The sequence below is a fragment of the Vicia villosa genome, linkage group LG5 (assembly GCF_029867415.1).
Source record: "Vicia villosa cultivar HV-30 ecotype Madison, WI linkage group LG5, Vvil1.0, whole genome shotgun sequence".
Taxonomy (NCBI): domain Eukaryota; kingdom Viridiplantae; phylum Streptophyta; class Magnoliopsida; order Fabales; family Fabaceae; genus Vicia; species Vicia villosa.
The window spans coordinates 137,081,090-137,101,172 of record NC_081184.1 but is presented as its reverse complement, the minus strand read 5'-3'; the positions used below and the strand labels follow the sequence as shown (position 1 = coordinate 137,101,172).

Here is a 20,083-nt window from a genome sequence, read left to right as displayed (position 1 = left end):
GCAACCGCGACGATAAGGGTTTGCCTGTTTTCTCTTCTGGCAATCATAGTAAGATTGTCCTCGACGACCACATGGGATTTGATTAGCCCTTAGTGCACCGTAGCTAATATATTTTTTCCGCCCGGCGAGAGTTCGACGGTTAGACTCGGAATCCATCATCATCTCGTTGTCCTCGCCGACGAGATCACCCACGCTGACGGTGTTGTGAAAACTAAATTCGTGCACTTTAGAAGCTTCAGCGGCTACCATGGTGATCGCCATGGCTAGCACCAGGAGAGCAAGCCATGGCCTTAAGTTTGTCATGATAGATAATATGAATTTTTGTTTGTTTGAGAGAAAATGAGAAGAGAAAATCTCTTTGTGTTTATTGCGTTTGTTCCTTCTCTTCTGATAGATGTGGGAAATAGGAGGATAAAATAGGATACAAGTTAAAAAATAGAGTTTTTGTTGTTGGTGTTTTATTTGTGATTTAACGTGATTTTGGGTAATGTCCCGTTTATTGCTCCTAAGTTTTCTCTTGAATTTGGTGAATGTGGTAATGGAATTACCAATGCATAACTAATTTTGCAATGTAAGATATACTAAATTTACCTTTGGACTTCAAAAGTCTCGTGCTCCAATAACTAATATAGGCTTAAAACACCTTCAAATTCATTCATCAAACTCGACCAAAGGAAGTTTATTAGATTTAATTATTAGATTTAATTGTTAATAATGTTCAAGAATAACAGTTTTTTGGCACAAGTGGTGAAGGAGTTGTCATATAACGCACAATATTCTTATTTCATGTTAACTCAAAATTTACCTTATACTTCTTTTTTCTTATTTATATTATATTTGTTTATCATATATTTAAAAATATTAAAATAAATATATTAATTAATAATTGAAATTTGTAAACTTAAGTGAGATTTAAAATTTTAAGGCACAATTCAAATCATTGGTTACTATTCATTAGATCATTAGCAAATAATTCTATTGATACCCTAGTTGGTTTGAATAATTGTGAATGTCTCCGACCGAATTGATTAATCGTGAATATCCTTGTTGATTAAACGATTGTGTATGTATATACTTACCTAAAGGATATTAACTGGTAAGTGAATGATCTTTCCCTTAAAGGATATTAACTAGGAAAAAATGTTGGATAACATTTCTTGTGTATTTGTACTTACCTAAAGGATATTAACTAATAAGCAAGAATGCATAGGATCATATTAAATTCAATGGTTATTGTCGGAATACCTATACCGATTAGGAATAAAGTATAATTATGTATGTAAGTTTTCAAGGTGGGCATTTCCAAGACCCCGAGGGGTAGGTCGCTCTATAAATCCCTTGCCCGAATGGATAAGGATTAATAATTCACTCAGTTTAAATATATTAACCTTTTCCTAACGTACCCATTGACCGCGTAGTTAAGAGCTAACATTCTTTTGTTTGGAAGAAATATGAGCTTCGTTCTCTTATATGCTTGTTTATTTTGAATATGGCAATAATTGCATCAATAACTATGTTCTCTTATGTGTTGGTTAATGTGAGCATGGTAATAGGTAATCGTATGATCACGCTTTACGAGAACTAAGAGTTGTGACCTCTTAGTCTGTTCCCCTAATACGAATGTGTAATATTAGATTAATGTGGTAGTAATAGGAACATTAGGCCGAGTGGAACCATATGACAGGAGAACTCCACTAGGATAAGTTGCATCTCACTCTATGTTCAATATTTCAGGTGGATCGGATAAAGACAAAGGAAAAAGAAAAGGCATGAGGATCTTAAAGACCCTGTTGTTGGTTTCTGTTTCTGCTGCAGTTGCTCATCTTTTGTATGAGTGTATTGGATATCCTTTATGTATATATATAATGTATTTTGTATTGTTGTAAAATGTCGTATATATATTTGGATACCATTTAGATAATGTATGCACTCAGTACCAATTTAATACTTCAATATAATACAATTCTATATGTGTATTGTGTCGGGGTGTTACAACTTTGGATAGGTTACAAATCATCATTGTTCATATAAAGTCATATAAAAACTCAAGAAGACCCATAGAATAGCCAAATAATGGTGGAACCTTTTGATTGTATGATCATACTTAAAGGTGAAACCTCTATTTGTAACACTTCATGTACTTGTTATTTCCACTTCATCATTTAATAAGTACAAGCTTGTTAACGTAATTAACTTCGAGATAGATGGTGGAACACATCTAGTTTGATTATGTTTCACATAGTTTAGAAATGTATCAACACGTCATGTTTTTAAATACCCTATAAATAGGTGTTTTAGTTTAAGCATGACCTTGATGTTAGTTACAATTTTTTTTTAGCATAGTGTGGCACGGGGGTAAGCACTTCAAAATTTTGTCTTTAGACCTCATTATTGAGTTTATTTTGTACTTTGAGTGGTGAACTTTTTTGGTGGATGATCCATAACAAGTATGAGTTGTGAACTTTTTTGGTGGATGATCCATAACAAGTATGAGTTGTAATGTGTAGGTCCATACCATTAAACATCTAATCAGATAATGTCAAATATATATTTGTAGAGATACTTTAGTAATTAAACTAAAAAGTGGTATTATAAAGTGATTTGATTGGATAAATGTGTTAAAAAACAAATTTATTTACTTCTTTACTTTTTATGAGATTATTTTTTATAATGACAAGATAAAACTTTTTTGCACATCCATCTAACCAATTCACACTATAACTCTATTTTCATAAGTTAGTTATATAAATATTATTGTATGATTCGATAGAATACATACTATTTTATGTATACTGTTGTGAAAAACGATGTCAAGAACAAAAAAATATAATAGGAATTAGGGAGGAGAAGAAGAACACTAGAATTGGTTAAAACTGCTATTCTTTTACTTTCTCTTAAAACAAGATTACAAGTTTACAAGAATAACAAATAACCTCTCTCACCCTAAATTAGGATTTTCAGCTTGCAATGATGAGAGACTAGTATGCTATTTATAATAAAACCTAACATACTAACTAATGGGCTTTTTAAGCAAGGCCCATTACACAAGCCAACTTAATAAACAAGCTAACTTAACAAATTAGGGTTTAAACACTAAAACCTAATTTAACATGCTAACAACTCTAGCATCTTCGACACCTGCATGCTCGACCATCTTCGACTACAGCATGCACACTTCGACACCAGCATGTGAGCAACCTTCGACGTCATGCTTAACCTTGTCGAACTGTCGAACCAAGAAGCTACCCTTCGACAATACTAGAGTTCGATCCAATATCTCACATATACAAATTAAATTCATTATTTAAACGGTTTGTTTTTCCTTCTATGATATTCAAATATCTTTTATCCTTGATATAAAGATAAATTTACTTTAAATTCCACCCTTATCTTTATTTCATATTTTAAATAAGCAAATCATTATGTCTTTTTAACCTTCAAGTAAAAAAGAATTTTAAAAAAATCATTCGTTTTCACATATTTATATGAAAATGCGGAGAAATAACATCCGTATTTTTTTATACATTTTTACCATATATATACTAAATATGTAGAAAACTTAACCACAATCACCTTTGTCATAGGGCAAACTTCACCTATTTATGTAAACAAGAATGTTATTCTTACACCATAATTTACAGCAATATTTACACAAAAACATTGTTCATCCTATTTATACGGCGAACAATATTTTTTTTAAATAAAAATATATATTTATGAACAGTACGTGAACAGTGTGTGAACAATGACCGTAAAACATTACATGAACATTGACTTTTAATGGTAAAATAAAGTTGGTTAATGAAATGTAAAAGTTGGTTAATGAATTGATGAAGTTGGTTAATAAATGCCAATATATTAAAAACGATGTCAAGAACAAAATATAATAGGAATTAGGGAGGAGAAGAAGAACACTAGACTTGGTTAAAACTGTTATTCTTTTACTTACTCTTAAAACAAGATTACAAGTTTACAAGAATAACAAATAACCTCTCTCACCCTAAATTAGGATTTTCAGCTTGCAATGATGAGAGACTAGTATGCTATTTATAATAAAACCTAACATACTAACTAATGGGCTTTTTCAGCAAGGCCCATTACACAAGCCAACTTAATAAACAAGCTAACTTAACAAATTAGGGTTTAAACACTAAAACCTAATTTAACATGCTAACAACCCTAGCATCTTCGACACCTGCATGCTCGACCCATCTTCGACTACAGCATGCACACTTCGACACCAGCATGTGAGCAACCTTCGACGTCATGCTTAACCCTGTCGAACTGTTGAACCAAGAAGCTACCCTTCGACAATACTAGAGTTCAATCCAATATCTCACAAATCTCCACCTTGGAACTAACTCTACAATGTCAAGGAACAAACTAGCTTTCTTCATGCAGCTTTATCAACTGCATACAGTGGAAAAACTTGCAACTCGACAATGTCTTGGTGATCATATCAGCAGCATTATCTTCAGTCGAAACCTTCAGCACTTGGACTTCTCCGCGCTCGATTACTCCTCTGACGAAATGCAGCCTCACATCAATGTGCTTAGTTCGCTCATGATAGGCTGAATTCTTCGACAGATGTATTGCACTTTGACTATCACATTTAACAGTGATACCTCGACCTTGAAGTTTCAGCTCCTTCGCAAAACCTTCAAGCCACAATGTTTCTTTCACAGCTTCAGTTAAGGCAATATATTCCGCTTCAGTGGTTGATAGAGCAACAACCTTCTGAAGTGTTGCTTTCCAACTAATTGTTGTGCCAAACATAGTGAAAACATATCCAGAAATAGATTTTCTGGAATCCATACAACCTGCATAATCAGAGTCGACATATCCTTCGATTACTGCTTTACTATCTTCACCCAAGGCTCCACCATAAATTAAGATTCTATTCAGAGACCCATTTATGTACCTTAAAATCCACTTCAATGCTTGCCAGTGAGCCTTTCCAGGATTCGCCATGTATCTGCTTACAAGACTTACTGCGTATGCTATGTCGGGTCTAGTACAGACCATAGCATACATCAAAGAACCAACTATATTAGCATATGGGATGCTATTCATATAGGCTTTTTCGACATCAGTACTAGGACACTGATCAATACTCAGCTTTAATTGAGGGTTTGTTGGAGTCACAACTGGCTTCGAATTCGACATACCAAATTTTTCGAGAATCTTTCGTAGATATGCCTCTTGAGATAAGCATAACTTCGACTTCTTTATATCTCTTCGAATGTCAATTCCAAGAATCCTGGAAGCAGCTCCCAGATCCTTCATATCGAACTCCTTATTGAGTTCAGCCTTCACCCTCATCACATCTTTAACATTGTTGCTTGCAATGAGAATATCATCCACATAAAGCAACAAAATAACAAATGAATTACCAGGTCGAAATCTGAAGTAAACGCAGTGGTCGAACTGACTTCTAATGAAACTTATGCGTGCAATGAACTTGCCGAATCTCCTATTCCACTGTCGAGGAGATTGTTTCAGCCCATATAAAGATCTCTTTAGCTTGCACACATAATCTTCCTTCCCCTTTTCGACATACCCTTCAGGTTTCCTCATCAGGATCGTTTCATCTAGATCACCATACAAGAACGTAGTCTTCACATCCATCTGTTCCAGTTCAAGGTCGAACTGTGCCACCATGGCAAGCAACATTCGAATGGACCTATGCTTCACAACAGGAGAAAACACATCATTAAAGTCGACACCTTCTTTCTGAGTGAAACCCCTTGCAACTAACCTTGCCTTGTATCTTTTTGACGTCACTCCTTCGATTCCTTCCTTAACTTTGAAAATCCATTTACAACTGACTAACCTTGCCCTAGCAGGTTTCTTAATCAGTTCCCAAGTGTGATTATCAAGAAGAGATTTCATCTCATCATCCATGGCTTTCAACCATTCAGTCTTATTTCGACTCCTCATAACTTCCTTGTAGTCTCTAGGTTCTTCGTCTAGAACCTCACTTGCAGAGATTAATGCATAAGCTATAAGATCTGCATACCCAAGTCTCTGAGGTGCCTTGATGACTCTTCTCGACCTATCTCTCGAGAATAGGTAGTCATCGACAGTTTCCTCATCCTCCTCAGCATCTTCTGCTTCTTATACGACTTCATGAGGGATATGCAATTCAGCATCAACATGCTCCACCTCAACAGGAATCTCTACCTGTTCCAGCTCTTCGTCAGATGTTTCTGTACTTCGACCAACATCATCAGTTTTCTTAAAAGCCATTTCAGCTTCATTGAAAACTACATCTCGACTGGTGATACACCTCCTGTGACCTGGCTCTAGGCACCATAGCCTATAAGCTTTGACTCCTTCAGGGTATCCCATGAACATGCATTTTAGAGCTCTAGGTTTGACCTTGTCTTGCCTAATGTGAGCATAGGCTACGCAGCCAAATAATCTCAGTTTGTCGAGATCTGGTGGATGTCCCGACCAAACTTCTTCAGGTGTCTTCATATCTAACGCTGTCGAAGGACATCTGTTTATCAGATATGTTGCTGTCGAAACAGCCTCAGCCCAGAACACCTTCGTTAACCCTGCACTAGTCAACCTGCATCTGACTCTCTCCAAAATAGTTCGATTAAACCTTTCAGCCAAACCATTTTGCTGTGGAGTACCTGCAGTAGTTCTATGCCTTGCAATACCAGAGGCAGCACAAAAATTGTCGAATGCCTCATTGCAAAATTCAAGGCCATTGTCGGTTCTCAACCTCTTGACCTTTCTGCCAGTCTGATTTTCAACCAGAGTCTTCCAACTTTTGAAATTCTCAAAAGTTTCATCCTTAGTCTTCTGGATGAATACCCATAATTTTCTGGAATAATCATCTACTATGGATAGAAAATACCTTGCTCCTGAATGTGATGGACACCTTGCAGGCCCCCAAAGATCAGCATGGATGTAATCAAGGGATCCATGTGTTCTTTGTTTGCCTTTGTTGAACTTCACTCTGCAAGATTTTCCAAGTACACAGGGTTCACAAAAATTCAGCTTTTCGACTTTGTCTCCACCAAGCAGATTTTGTTTCCCTAATTCGACCAGACCCCTTTCACTGACATGGCCCAATCTCATGTGCCATATTTCTGTTTTCGACAAAGGTTTCATGGATGAAACATTTGTCGAACCACTTACAACTTCAGCCTCAAGGGTATACAAGCCTTGTTTCTTCATGCCTCTCAAGACTTCCTTCGAACCCTTCATGACTCTTAGGATACTTTTCTCTCCTTGGAAAACATATCCTTTCTTGTCGAATTCACCAAGAGAAAGCAGATTTCTCTTCAAATCAGGAACATACCTGACTTCACTCAACAACCTTATTGACTCATCATGGAGCTTGAATCTCACAGATCCAACACCTGCAATCTTGCAAGCCTTGTTGTTTCCCAGCAATACTGATCCACCATCTTGATCACATAATTCCTCGAACAAGTCTTTGTTTGGAGTCATGTGCCAAGTGCAACCTGAATCCATAATCCACTCCTTCTTAGAGTCACTGCTTGAAACCACAAGAACATCAGATGATTCGAAATCGTCTTGAACAATGGCAGCGTTGCCATTATCCTTACCTCCATGATATTTCAGGCGTTCAGGGCACACCTTTCTTGTGTGACCCTCCTTCTTACAATGGTAGCATCGAATGCCAGATGCTTCACCACTGTAAGACTTCGACTGGCTTTTGCCTTTCTTCTTGTCGAACTTACCATCCTTTCGTAAGAGTTTTTCTTTAACGGCCAAACCTTCGCCAACAGTCGAAGGTTTATGCTCCTTTCGTTCATTCACGTCCTTAGAGTACAAGGCTGATTGAACTTCTTCAAACGTCAGGGACTCCCTTCCATACAAGAGAGTTTCTTTGAAGTGAGCATGTGATCGAGGCAAAGAATACAATAGTAACAGCGCTTGATCTTCATCATCGATCTTCACATCAATATTTTCAAGATCAAGAATCAGCTTGTTGAACATATCCAACTGCTCAGCCAATACTTTGTCTTCAATCGTCTTGAATGAATACAAAGCTTGCTTCAGGTAGAGCCGATTTACCAGCGATTTTGTCATATACAAACTTTCAAGTTTCACCCATAACCCTGATGCCGTCGTCTCCTTTGATACCTGCCGGAGAACCTTATCACCAAGGCTCAACAAAATTGCGTTGTGTGCTTTCTCGACCATATTCGTCTTCTCCGCTTCCATCAATTCTGCATTCATGGCTGCCTCTCCCTTCAACGCTTCCAAACAACCCTGCTGAACCAGTAGGGCTTTCATCTTCAAGCGCCACAGACCGAAATCATTCACTCCGGTGAACTTTTCAATCTCATACTTTGTTGAAGGCATCTTCTCCACGCTCACCGCACCAATTTGTTGTGAAAAACGATGTCAAGAACAAAATATAATAGGAATTAGGGAGGAGAAGAAGAACACTAGAATTGGTTAAAACTGCTATTCTTTTACTTTCTCTTAAAACAAGAATACAAGTTTACAAGAATAACAAATAACCTCTCTCACCCTAAATTAGGATTTTCAGCTTGCAATGATGAGAGACTAGTATGCTATTTATAATAAAACCTAACATACTAACTAATGGGCTTTTTCAGCAAGGCCCATTACACAAGCCAACTTAATAAACAAGCTAACTTAACAAATTAGGGTTTAAACACTAAAACCTAATTTAACATGCTAACAACCCTAGCATCTTCGACACCTGCATGCTCGACCCATCTTCGACTACAGCATGCACACTTCGACACCAGCATGTGAGCAACCTTCGACGTCATGCTTAACCCTGTTGAACTGTCGAACCAAGAAGCTACCCTTCGACAATACTAGAGTTCGATCCAATATCTCACATATACAAATTAAATTCATTATTTAAACGGTTTGTTTTTCCTTCTATGATATTCAAATATCTTTTATCCTTGATATAATGATAAATTTACTTTAAATTTCACCCTTATCTTTATTTCATATTTTAAATAAGCAAATCATTATGTCTTTTTAACCTTCAAGTAAAAAAAGAATTTTAAAAAAATCATTCGTTTTCACATATTTATATGAAAATGCGGAGAAATAACATCCGTATTTTTTTTATACATTTTTACCATATATATACTAAATATGTAGAAAACTTAACCACAATCACCTTTGTCATAGGGCAAGCTTTACCTATTTATGTAAACAAGAATGTTATTCTTACACCACAATTTACAGCAATATTTACACAAAAACATTGTTCATCCTATTTATACGGTGAACAATATTTTTTTTAAATAAAAATATATATTTATGAACAGTACGTGAACAGTGTGTGAACAATGACTATAAAATATTACATGAACATTGACTTTTAATGGTAAAATAAAGTTGGTTAATGAAATGTAAAAGTTGGTTAATGAATTGATGAAGTTGGTTAATAAATGCCAATATATTAAAAATAATTTAGTAGTAAAATAAAGTTGGTTAATGAAGTGATGAAGTTGGTCAATAAACGTCCAAATATTAAAAAATAATTTTTAACAGTAAAATAAAGTTGGTTAATACAATGTAAAATGTTGGTTAATGAAGTTATGATGTTGATTAATAAACGCCCAGATTTTTAATAGTTATGAAGTTGGTTAATAAAATTTAAGATGTTGGTTACTAAAGTTATGAAGTTGGTTAATCACATAATTTGATATTTGTACTCTTTTAATCTAAAAATAAAAAACATAAAATAAAATTAAAAAATATTTTTTCTAAAAATAATTTATTATTATAATATTTTACTCTTCACTGTATTGGTGAACAGTAAAATATTATAATAATAAATTATGAATAGAATAAAATGTAAAATATGTGGAATGATAACTAGGGGTGAGAATAGGCTAGACCGACTAACAGAGGTCTACGGTCCAGCCTACATAGGTCTAGGTCAGACCAAACTTTTTATATAAATAGAAAAGGCCTACGCTTTTTTATAAGTCTATTTAGCTAAAAAAGTTAGGTCACAAACCATATAAAAAGTCTTTTAAGCCTATGAGACCGACCTATTTAAATAAATTTGAATAATTTTATTATTATTATTATTATTATTATTATATTATATTTTGTATTTTGAATTAAAATATAAAAATAAATATTAATTATTTTAATGAAATTATGAAAATAACATAAAAAAAATTTATGAACAATGTCATAAGTTGCTTCCATAAGTTATTTCAAACAAATAATATAATAAAATTTATGCTACTAGGTAAACTCAAATAAGTTAATGCAAACAAACATTTAACCTCAATTTGTTTGTCTATATAAAGTTGAATTGAATGACTTATTTATAAATGTTCAAATGATATAGATCAGTAGGCTAATAGGTCAATCAGGTCTTCAAAAAGTTAGACTCAGGCCAAAAAAATAAGTCTACGAAACTTTAAATTTTTTAACATGTCAGATTCAGGCTTGGCAAAGCTTAATTCGGTCCAGCCTATTCCCACCACGTGTATTTATAATTAATAATGGCAAATTGCATATTAAATATTAAATTGGATTTTAAAAATTGATCTTCATAACTCGTTGAATCCACATGTTAATGTTCTTAATTAATTTCTACCCAATCTCTCTACTTTCGTAGCACAAAACAAAACCCTAAATAACTACAATTTGAATCTCAAAATGGATCAGAACCACCATTCAGAATCACAATCAACTACCGGAGAAGTATCTTCAGCAACAGCAGTTCTACTAGGAGCTCTTGCTCCCGGTGTTAACGTCTCTACTCTCATTTCCCCCTTTCTCAATTTCAATTTTTTTGTTCCCATTTTCATTCGTTTCTGCGTTTTATTGATTTTTTTTTCGTTTATTGCTTCAGGGAGCTACATGGAATACATTAAAGTCTGCGTTTTTAATGTTGGGTCTATGTCTTGCTGTTATGTTGGGTTTGGCATTTTCTTCTAGTGATAAATGGTTGGTGCTTCACGTTGCGTTACTTGTTCTAATTTGTGTTACCCTCTTCTTCCTTCTTAGCTGGTACTTTAACTCTTACCCTTTGACTAATTTATCCTTCTGTAATTATAATTGCTTCTATTTTCATTCATGTTTTGTATGCAAAGTGTTCATTCTATAATCCTTTTGTTTTTATTTCTTTATGCTGCTGATTGATTCTTGAGTAGCTCATTCTATAATCTGCTAGCCATAATGTAAGGAATCGGGTTTTATGTTGTCTTTTCGGATGCAGATCCGGTGACTTGTATTTTGAATTGTATTTTATAACTTGTTTGGTGAAACTAGTTTGAAGTAGTTTTTAACAGACATATTAGACTGGTGTGGAGTTTGATGTGAGTTTTGTTCTACATTTGTTATGTTTTAAAAGTTGAGCCAAACAAAACAGAAAAATAAAAACTACTGGCGAATTATTTTTCCCGTTGTGTATGTGACAGCGTAATCATAATGTCCTGCCATGAATCATCTTTAATGATGAATCGTTAAGGCTTTAAATCTATCCTTTCAAATGGTTTAACCTTTCCCAGGTCTCCCTATCATTGAGTACTATTCTGTGATAGTATACTTGGAAGTAATGTCATTGGAATAGGTGTGAGTTTCATACTTGGAAGTATTAGGGAAGTTTTATGTGTCTGTGTGTTGCCCTGTGTATTGCTTTGTCAAATGCTTTGTGATGTATTTTGGTAATATCATTAGTTGTGGGTTTAGTAAGTGTGTTTTGTTTCCATTTTGCATTAAACTAGGAAGAAAAACTAAAGTTCATTGCATATGCTTAGTCTGTTTTGATGAAATAATTCATAGACCTTTTCGGTATCCTTCTGGGGGGAAATTACCAATAGAGCCAAAAGAAAAGGAAATGCATGTTTTATTGTTTGGATTTTCTGTGTTTCATGTATCGTCTAATTCTTAGATCAGCTGTTGGTTAGGATTTTTCTGTTGATCATGCAGTACTTAGTAGTTTTATTTTTCTGTAGGTTTCTTGCAGAAACTGGTTTAGTCTCTGTTGAACATCAAATGCGAGAGATGGGGTTGGACGTTAAGGCTCCTGTAGAGACAGACAAAAAGGGCGAATAACTACTAGTATCTTGTTGTGTTTCATGATCTCTGATAAATGACCAAATTAGAGTACCTGGACAAAATAGAAAACTAGGCTCGATATATATTTTCAATTTTTGTAAATACTTTACTCTCCTCCATTTGATGTGGCTTCAGGATGCCTTGGGCTGCCGCAAGTGTATATATTCTCTTTCTGTATTTTATAAGGGTAATGATAAAGAGAATGTAAGGAGATTTTGTATTAAGGAAGAAGAGATTATATAGAAAATAGTCTAATCACTCGAGATAAAAGAAGATATAGAAAAGTAGTAAGAAAAACTATTGAAACTTAGAGGTTAATGAGTTGGATAGATGTCTGATAAAACATTATAATTATGCGAACGTTAGTATGAGAGATTTTGAAAATTTTAATCACTTTAGAATAACACTCCAATAAGAATATATTGATTAATTCGTTAACTACAAATCAAGTATCAAATTTGTCATCTTTAAATTTTGAAGGAATTCCTCTTGACACACGTTTTAACTTTGATTATCAATGTAGAGAATATCATCAAAATCCCTATTTAGTTCATGCGAGCACAAAGCAGATGTGGTGCTAGCTATATTCATGAAAAAAATGTAACTGAGACTTCAATACTTCAGCTAACAAGAACAACGAAACCAGCCTGGATCGGAGCATCTAGGTTTTAGTGGCAAATCCAAATATGAAATTCAATTTAAGTTCTTCAAAGGAAAATGGGTATTTAGTGAGAGTGACAAATTTTAGAAATAAAACTCTTATGTTGTTTTGGTGTTCTCGAGTTTAATCAAGAAGCAGATGAAGAATTTTTCAAAATTCAGAAAATTTTGTGTAGTGACAGACTTTTAAGTCGCAAAATCATTCACAAAAATTGAATGTTTTGTTTTTTTATGTCCACAAAAGTTGAATGTTATATGTCATTTGTCACATCAGTGAAAATTGACTTCGTTACAAATTATTAGTATGATACATTTATAAATTTGAGGGCACCAAAATTTTTTTTATTTTAAATATGAGATCAAAATGAACTTCAAATTTAAAATATGAGACGAAAAATATATTAAAATTTTAAATTACTCTCGTCAATTATCCTAATTTTAAATTAGCCTTGCAATTATCATAATTTACTTTCTCTTTTTCAAGGCTATTTCAGGTACCACATATACACTCGAATCCCTTTTCAAACAACTTTTATGATGAGACACTAACAATGAGAGAAAAATTAACTGACTAACATATGATAGAATTTGTAGAGCAACTAGTGGTGGAAATATGTCATGCTAATTAACAAGGCATACTGTCTAACCTACACTAAAATATATGATGGAATTTGTAGAGCAATTAGGGGTGGGAATATGCCATGCTAATTAACAGGACATACTGTCTAGCCTATACAGACCAATGTCATGTCAGATTTTTTTTCTAAATAAAAAATACATAGGCTTTTTAAAAACCCATTTAATTAAATAGGTTAGGCCACAAATCATTAAAAAATATGTTAAGTTTATCAGACCGGCCTATTTTAATAATATGAATAAATTTTTTATTTTTATATCATATTTTATACTTTACATTAAAATAAATAAAGTGAAATTTAGTTGTCTTGAAGAAATTGTAAAAATAAGTTGAAAATACCTTATAAATAATGTTATAAGTTGTTTTCATAAGTTTTCCCAAACAAATAATCTCATAAAACTTGTGCTACTTTGTAAGCTTAAATAAGTCAATGCAAACAAACATTTAGTCTCATCGTATTTTTATTCTATAGTCTATTTAAACATTAGATGAATTTCTTATTTACATATGTTCAAATTATATAAACCTTTTAAGTAGGCTAATAAGCTAATCAGACATTAGAAAAGGCTAGATTCAGGCCTAAAAATAAGACTATGATAGGCCATATATAACACCTTAAACCCCGACTCTTTAATTTAAAAGGATAAACAATATTACTCTCAATTAAGGTGTTACACATACTCCTCATGTCATACTCTTTCAATCTAAGCAATTAAACATGAAGCAGAGCTCAACAAATAAGACATACTTCAAATTATCTCTTCAAAAATAAAGTGTTTGATTAAATTAAATAATTCAAAACATCAACTCAAACATTAACAAACGTCTCGTTCACAGTGTTACAGATCAGAGCAACCGAAATCAAAATAACATAAAACGATAAATGTCTCAATGTCATCTTTCAACTCACATCAACTATTGCTCCTCCTGAGTATCAGTACCACATCGTACAGAGCACCACACAAACAAAACAAAAGAGAGGTAAAAATACGCTCAAATATATTAGTTGTGTAAAACATAGCAACAATATCATATTCAACACAGTCATCACATTATCAAGTACACTATTAACCTCTTAGAACCTTACCATGAGGTAGTACTACGAGTTATCTTTTCAACGCTTCAAAATGCGCTTCAATTGGAGTCATTGAACTCATGTTATGATGAAAATAAAATAAGAAGAATTTTGTCGCTAGAGTGTCTCGCTACGCGAGGCCCTCCCTCGCTAAGCGTGGACGCACAAATATGCAAACCAAGAATTGTGACTTTCACCATTGGAGAACTTCCGAATCTACAATTTCGATTTCGTAAAAACCAGTACGGTCAGAATTTCATCACACATCAAACATATATTATTTCACACATCAATTGAATATATTAATAATTCATCTCATCAATTTGTTATAAATCTAAGGATATGTTAATCAAGTCAACACTCGTGAATATAAGCATTGAAAATTCATATTTGCACATGCACATCATACACAATCTAAGTAACATAACATAGCACAAATTTCATATGAATTGCAACGACAAAATAGTTTTCACATAAACCTCAATAAAACACTCAAATCTTAACAATGGAGAAAAACCTAGAGGAAAGTGAGAATCCCTCTCTACCCTTCATACATTTGACACCAATATTAGAGTAATCCCCCCTTATCTTAATTTTCAGCAATTTCCAAACTCTAGCTATGGCTTCCTTCTTCTCACTAACTTTTACTTTGTTTCTTCTCACACTTGCCTCTTTCTCCCCATTCTGAAATTCACTTACTGAACCTTTAACTCCCTGCTCTATTTCTATTTAAATGACCTAATTATATTTTTTCATAATTCTCAACATTCCCTCAAATTTTGGGCTCATACTACTTATCACACTAATTTCACTAAAATTCTAATTCCATACCATAATTCACTATTTATCTTATTCTATTATTTTTATTAAATAAAATCTCATAATTCCCAATAAACCCAACAATTATTCTACAATATATGCAATGTTGGGTCTAGTACACTCAGTAGCATACCTAAGACTATCAATGTTGCTTGCATATTCTGTTTGTCTAATACTTTCACCTGTGGTCTTAAACAGTTTCACGCTTGGATCGTATGGTGTATTTGCAAGTTTACAATTAAAGTAATTATATTTCTTTAAGATCTTTTCTACATAGTGTGGTTGATCTAGAGAAATTCCTTGCTCGGATCTCGTGATCTTGAATACCTAGAATCACACTCGCTTCTCTGGGGTCTTTCATATCAAAGTTGTTGCATAACAATGATTTTTCATCATTAATGGCCTGAATGTTTGATCCAAATATGAATAAATCATCTACATAGAGATATATGATAATGAAAATGTGATTCTCAAATTTGTAATAAACGCATTTGTCACTTTCATTCACTTTGCAACCATTCGATATCATTAATTTATCAAAATTTTCGTGCCATTGCTTTGGAGCTTATTTTAGCCCATACAAAGACTTATCTAACTTACAAACCTTGTTTTCTTGTCCATGAATCACAAACTCTTCCGATTGCTCCATATAGATTTCTTCTTCTAAGTCCCCGTTTAAAAAAGATGTTTAACATCCATTTGATGTACAATTAAATTATAAATATCAGAAATTGAATTTAGTACCCCTAATGGATGTAATTCGAGTGACTGGTGAAAAGGTATCTACGAAATTTATATTTTCTCTTTGCCTAAAACCTTTCGCTACAAGACGAGCCTTGTACTTATCAACTGTTCCATCAAGTTTTAGTTTCTTTTTTAAAACTCATTTACAACTGATTGGTTTGCGACCAGGAGGTAAGTTTACTAAGTTTCAGGTCATGCTACATTTTAGAGACTTTATCTCATCGTTAATAGCTTCTTGCCACAAATCTGCATCCATAGATGACAAGGCTTCTTGAATATTTGTTGGATCTTCTTCTACTATATTGGGCCCATAGTCTTTAGAAACTCTTACTCGTATACTTCGTCGAAGTTTTGTTTTTACTTCATTGTTGCTTCCAGTGCTTCTTATCACAAGAATGTAGATTCAGTGCTCCCACTATTTCTCAATTTGAAAGGGAAATTGTCTTCATAGAATTCAACTCATTTGATTTTATGATCACTTTAGCATTTAGATCATAAAACTTATATGCCTTAATGTTTGCTGCATACCCAATGAATACACATTCATAGGCTCTACTAGCGAGTTTGACTCGCTTCGAATGTGGAATTCTGACATAAGCCAGACATCCCTAAGTTCTAAAAGAAGACAAGTTTGGTTGTCTTTTCCTTAATATCTTATGAGAGATCTTACATTTTGACCTGGGAACTTTATTCAACACATAGCAAACAATCAACAAATTTCCCCAACTAGTGAGGAACAACACCCAAATTTATCATAATTGCAACAACTTCAGTAAAAATTATATTCTTTCGTTCTTTCAGCTTTACCATTCATTTCATGAGAGTATGGTGTCGTCGTTTCATGTACAATTCCACGTTGTTTATAAAATTTAATAAATAAACTAGAATCATATTCAATTCCCCCATCACTACGAAGTCTCGCAACCATCTTACTAAATTGAATTTCAATTAAATTCACATAAAGCTTAAACATGTGAAGCGCTTCACTTTTATTCTTAGTGATGATGTACAAATCCACTCCAATAGACTGAAAACAGGTTTACAATAAATATAACATTGTGGATACTTACTATAAACTCGCAAATGTCATACTTTTATTCTTATTCTTTTTCTTTGAAGAGATTTCTTCCCTTAGCTGTAAATCTTTCGCTTTAATCTTTGTTGTAAATTCAGATTCATTAAAATTAACAGTTTCGTTTGAGTCCATAAATTTCTTTCTATTAGTTTATTCGATTGATTAAAAAAATATAGGATATCATCGATCGAAACATTAATATCCTTTATGATTTAAAAAAATCTCATTTTTGTTGCCAAGGTTTGAAATCCACTCATAAAAAAAAAACATCTAAAAGATTATACAATCCTACCTTTCACTAAAAAAAACAAGTTCATACAATCAAAAAATTTAAGAAACAATCTAAAAAGAATTAACACACACACAGCCCGCATCCGAAAGAGCGCAAAACCAAAAAAGGGTTTCCCGCCACGAGAGAGTAACGGAAGGGGAAATTACGCGGGGGAGACTTTATCGTACCTCTGTTCGCAGCAGCAGAAAAGGAATCCACCTCACGGCGACGTTACCAGAGAAGCACATGGCCATCATCGCGTGCAGAACCGGCCGGCGGTGGGTGCCGCACAATCTGCTGACGGCGAGAGTAACCAATCACCGATCGAATTTGTTCGCAGAAATCCGGTTCAGAGGATCAAACCAACATATATCCGGTTCACGGTTAAGCAACCGGTCCGTCCGGTCCGGTTCGGTTCACTAATCACAACGCAAAATCGAAAATTTTCTTGTTTTGCACGAGTCTGCATGTTCACTATAAATTCTACCTTACTTCATTGTCGTTCCATACACTTGTTTCCCACTCGTTTCTTCATCTTCATTACTCTTCTTCGTCTAACTGCAATTTTCTTCATCATGGACCGGAAACTTCCCAACGAAGAACTGTGAGTATAATACAGCACGTTCTTTCATTTTCTTGCAATGCTTTCTTTCCTTTTTATTCTTATACGTGTGTTCTTCTGCGTAGCTTACAAATGACTATATATGATTACTTCAAGAAGAGAAATTTGCTAAACCTTGCTGAAGCTCTCCAAAGAGAAACTCGACTCAATGAAGAAATACCCAATAGTATGGATAATTTACAATAATTCGTGTGTTACTTTCTTTATTCATTTTGCCCAAGAATATTCCTGCATTACTACATATTAACTTTGTTTTCAGCAATGGAACGACCACCACATGGATACTTGTACAACCTCTGGAGTTCATTGTTGTCAGTATTTGATAAACCCCCATATAAGCAATGGGTGGACCGGGCTCTAGCACAAGAGAAGGCCATGGATGATGCTGCAGCAATCAACACTATCCCTCGGATACTTCGGGAAAAATATTGTATTAGACACCTTGAAGGCAAATTTTTATGAATTGCATATTGCTAGTGGTGAATTTGTTTATGAAATTGAGATCACAATTTTTGTTCTTTAGTTGATTCGGTGTTTTCTTTAATTTGTAACTCAAGGTTTTGAAAGCGGTCAGACACTTTTGTCCTGCGATATTTCATCGGATGGAAATATCGTAGCAAGTGGTGGGAATGGGATGAAGGTAAGTAACCAATGCGATTAATTTTCTAGTTCTTTCTCTTTATGGTCGCTCCCTCTATGCGTTTGCTCATTGTATTTATCTTTATGTTGTGGTTTATATAGCCTTTCATTTGCTTCGTGGGAACTCGTCATTCTGTTGCTTCAGTCGAGTCACATTCATCTACCATCTTAGATGTTAGATTTCAACCAGGAACTAATATATTTGCAACAGCTTCAGCTGATACGACAGTAAAGCTATGGGATGCAAACAAAGTGAACCTCTTTCATTTCATATTCCCATCTATTCATTCTTTTGCATTAGTCCTTTCTTTGTAACTTAGGAATTAATTCATTATGTTTTCATGTGTATAGCCTAAGACAGCGTTGTCCGATTTTGTTGGTCATAATTGGAGGGTAAGATCACTGGACTTCCACCCATCAGGCAGATTTCTTTGCTCATCCGATGCCGAGGATGTAATTAAAGTATGGGATGTCAATCAGCAAGTCCTTTTTGGCACCCATGAGGTGAGTCTTACACTCGTCTTGTAGTATTCAAAACTGAATAACCGCTCACATGTCACATGAGTACAATGAATTGTATACTGTAAATTTCAGGTAGGTGGAAGCAAAGTGAGATTTCAGCCTGGATCTGGGAGTCTTTTGGCTGTTGCCAATCGAAATGTTATTGCCATACTTGATTCTAGTAGTTATAAGTTTCTTTACCATCTTATGGTGAGCTTACATATCATATATAAGTTGTGTATCATTACACTTGTATTACTGCACCATGAGCCTGAATCTCATTCCCTATTAGGGACATGACAACGACGTTTATTCCATATGTTGGGATGTCACTGGAAGCATGATTGCTTCTGTCAGCGACGATGGTGTACGTGTCTGGTCGGTGCTTAAGAATGGACAATGCCTTTATAACTATCGTTTAAGCCACGGGAGGTTTCAATCTGTCATATTCCATCCTCGATACAATGACGTCTTAGTTGTTGGTGGCTTTATGGTAAACTCATCTCTTCTATTCCATTGGTTATTGCATAAATAGAAAATAATCTGTGGACAGTTTATTTCAGAGCTTGGAAGTTTTGATTCTTGAAAAAGCGAAAATATGTATTGCACGTGGCCCTTCTCTATCAATTAATGGACTAGCAGCTACTACGGCGCAAAGTGAATGCATTGCATCAGTTAGCAATCAATCTAATTCTATGGTGAATATATGGAAATGATGTTTTAGTTCTAGTTATTGTCTCTGTTCTTTGGTGTAAATTCCTCCTCTGCTTCAGTTTTTAGGAATTGTTGGATAATCTGTGTATATGGACAAATTGTAGCTAGTCGCAAAGTGAATTTTTTTTTGGTAATTTTGGTTTACACTTTTATGTATAAAGATAAACCACTTTTGTTGTTATTATTAGATTGAAAGAGCAACATAATGGTCCATATTTGATGGTTAGTAATAAATCCATTTACGTGAGTTATCTAAGTTTTGT

General features: G+C 34.2%; 2 protein-coding genes across 3 annotated transcripts; both read left to right on the top strand.

Moving 5' to 3' along the window:
* The first annotated feature begins 10,526 nt into the window (after window positions 1–10,526).
* LOC131607480 (uncharacterized) lies at window positions 10,527–12,310 on the top strand. 2 transcript variants are annotated; one of them, XM_058879484.1, is made up of 3 exons: window positions 10,527–10,755; window positions 10,856–10,950; window positions 11,961–12,310. In XM_058879484.1, the coding sequence occupies exons 1-3, from the start codon at window positions 10,660–10,662 to the stop codon at window positions 12,058–12,060; spliced, it is 291 nt and encodes a 96-aa protein (XP_058735467.1). In that variant the 5' UTR covers window positions 10,527–10,659; the 3' UTR covers window positions 12,061–12,310. The 2 variants fall into 2 exon arrangements, with proteins under 2 accessions (XP_058735467.1, XP_058735466.1); XM_058879483.1 differs by having other exon boundaries at window positions 10,856–11,013.
* Window positions 12,311–17,332: 5,022 nt separating this feature from the next.
* On the top strand, window positions 17,333–20,061 carry LOC131607479 (transcriptional corepressor LEUNIG_HOMOLOG-like). Its single transcript, XM_058879482.1, has 8 exons — window positions 17,333–17,948; window positions 18,032–18,132; window positions 18,226–18,606; window positions 18,708–18,857; window positions 18,957–19,109; window positions 19,200–19,316; window positions 19,399–19,599; window positions 19,670–20,061. The coding sequence occupies exons 3-8, from the start codon at window positions 18,601–18,603 to the stop codon at window positions 19,820–19,822; spliced, it is 780 nt and encodes a 259-aa protein (XP_058735465.1). The 5' UTR covers window positions 17,333–17,948; window positions 18,032–18,132; window positions 18,226–18,600; the 3' UTR covers window positions 19,823–20,061.
* Window positions 20,062–20,083: the final 22 nt, after the last annotated feature.

Excerpts from the sequence above, each read along its gene's own strand:
- LOC131607480 (XM_058879483.1), top strand. The coding sequence starts at position 10,660 with ATGGATCAGAACCACCATTCAGAATCACAATCAACTACCGGAGAAGTA. Across the intron at positions 10,756-10,855 it reads CTCTTGCTCCCGGTGTTAAC|GGAGCTACATGGAATACATT; the intron begins GTCTCTACTCTC and ends TTATTGCTTCAG. Across the intron at positions 11,014-11,960 it reads CTCTTCTTCCTTCTTAGCTG|GTTTCTTGCAGAAACTGGTT; the intron begins GTACTTTAACTC and ends ATTTTTCTGTAG.
- LOC131607479 (XM_058879482.1), top strand. Across the intron at positions 18,858-18,956 it reads AGCTATGGGATGCAAACAAA|CCTAAGACAGCGTTGTCCGA; the intron begins GTGAACCTCTTT and ends TCATGTGTATAG. Across the intron at positions 19,317-19,398 it reads AGTTTCTTTACCATCTTATG|GGACATGACAACGACGTTTA; the intron begins GTGAGCTTACAT and ends ATTCCCTATTAG.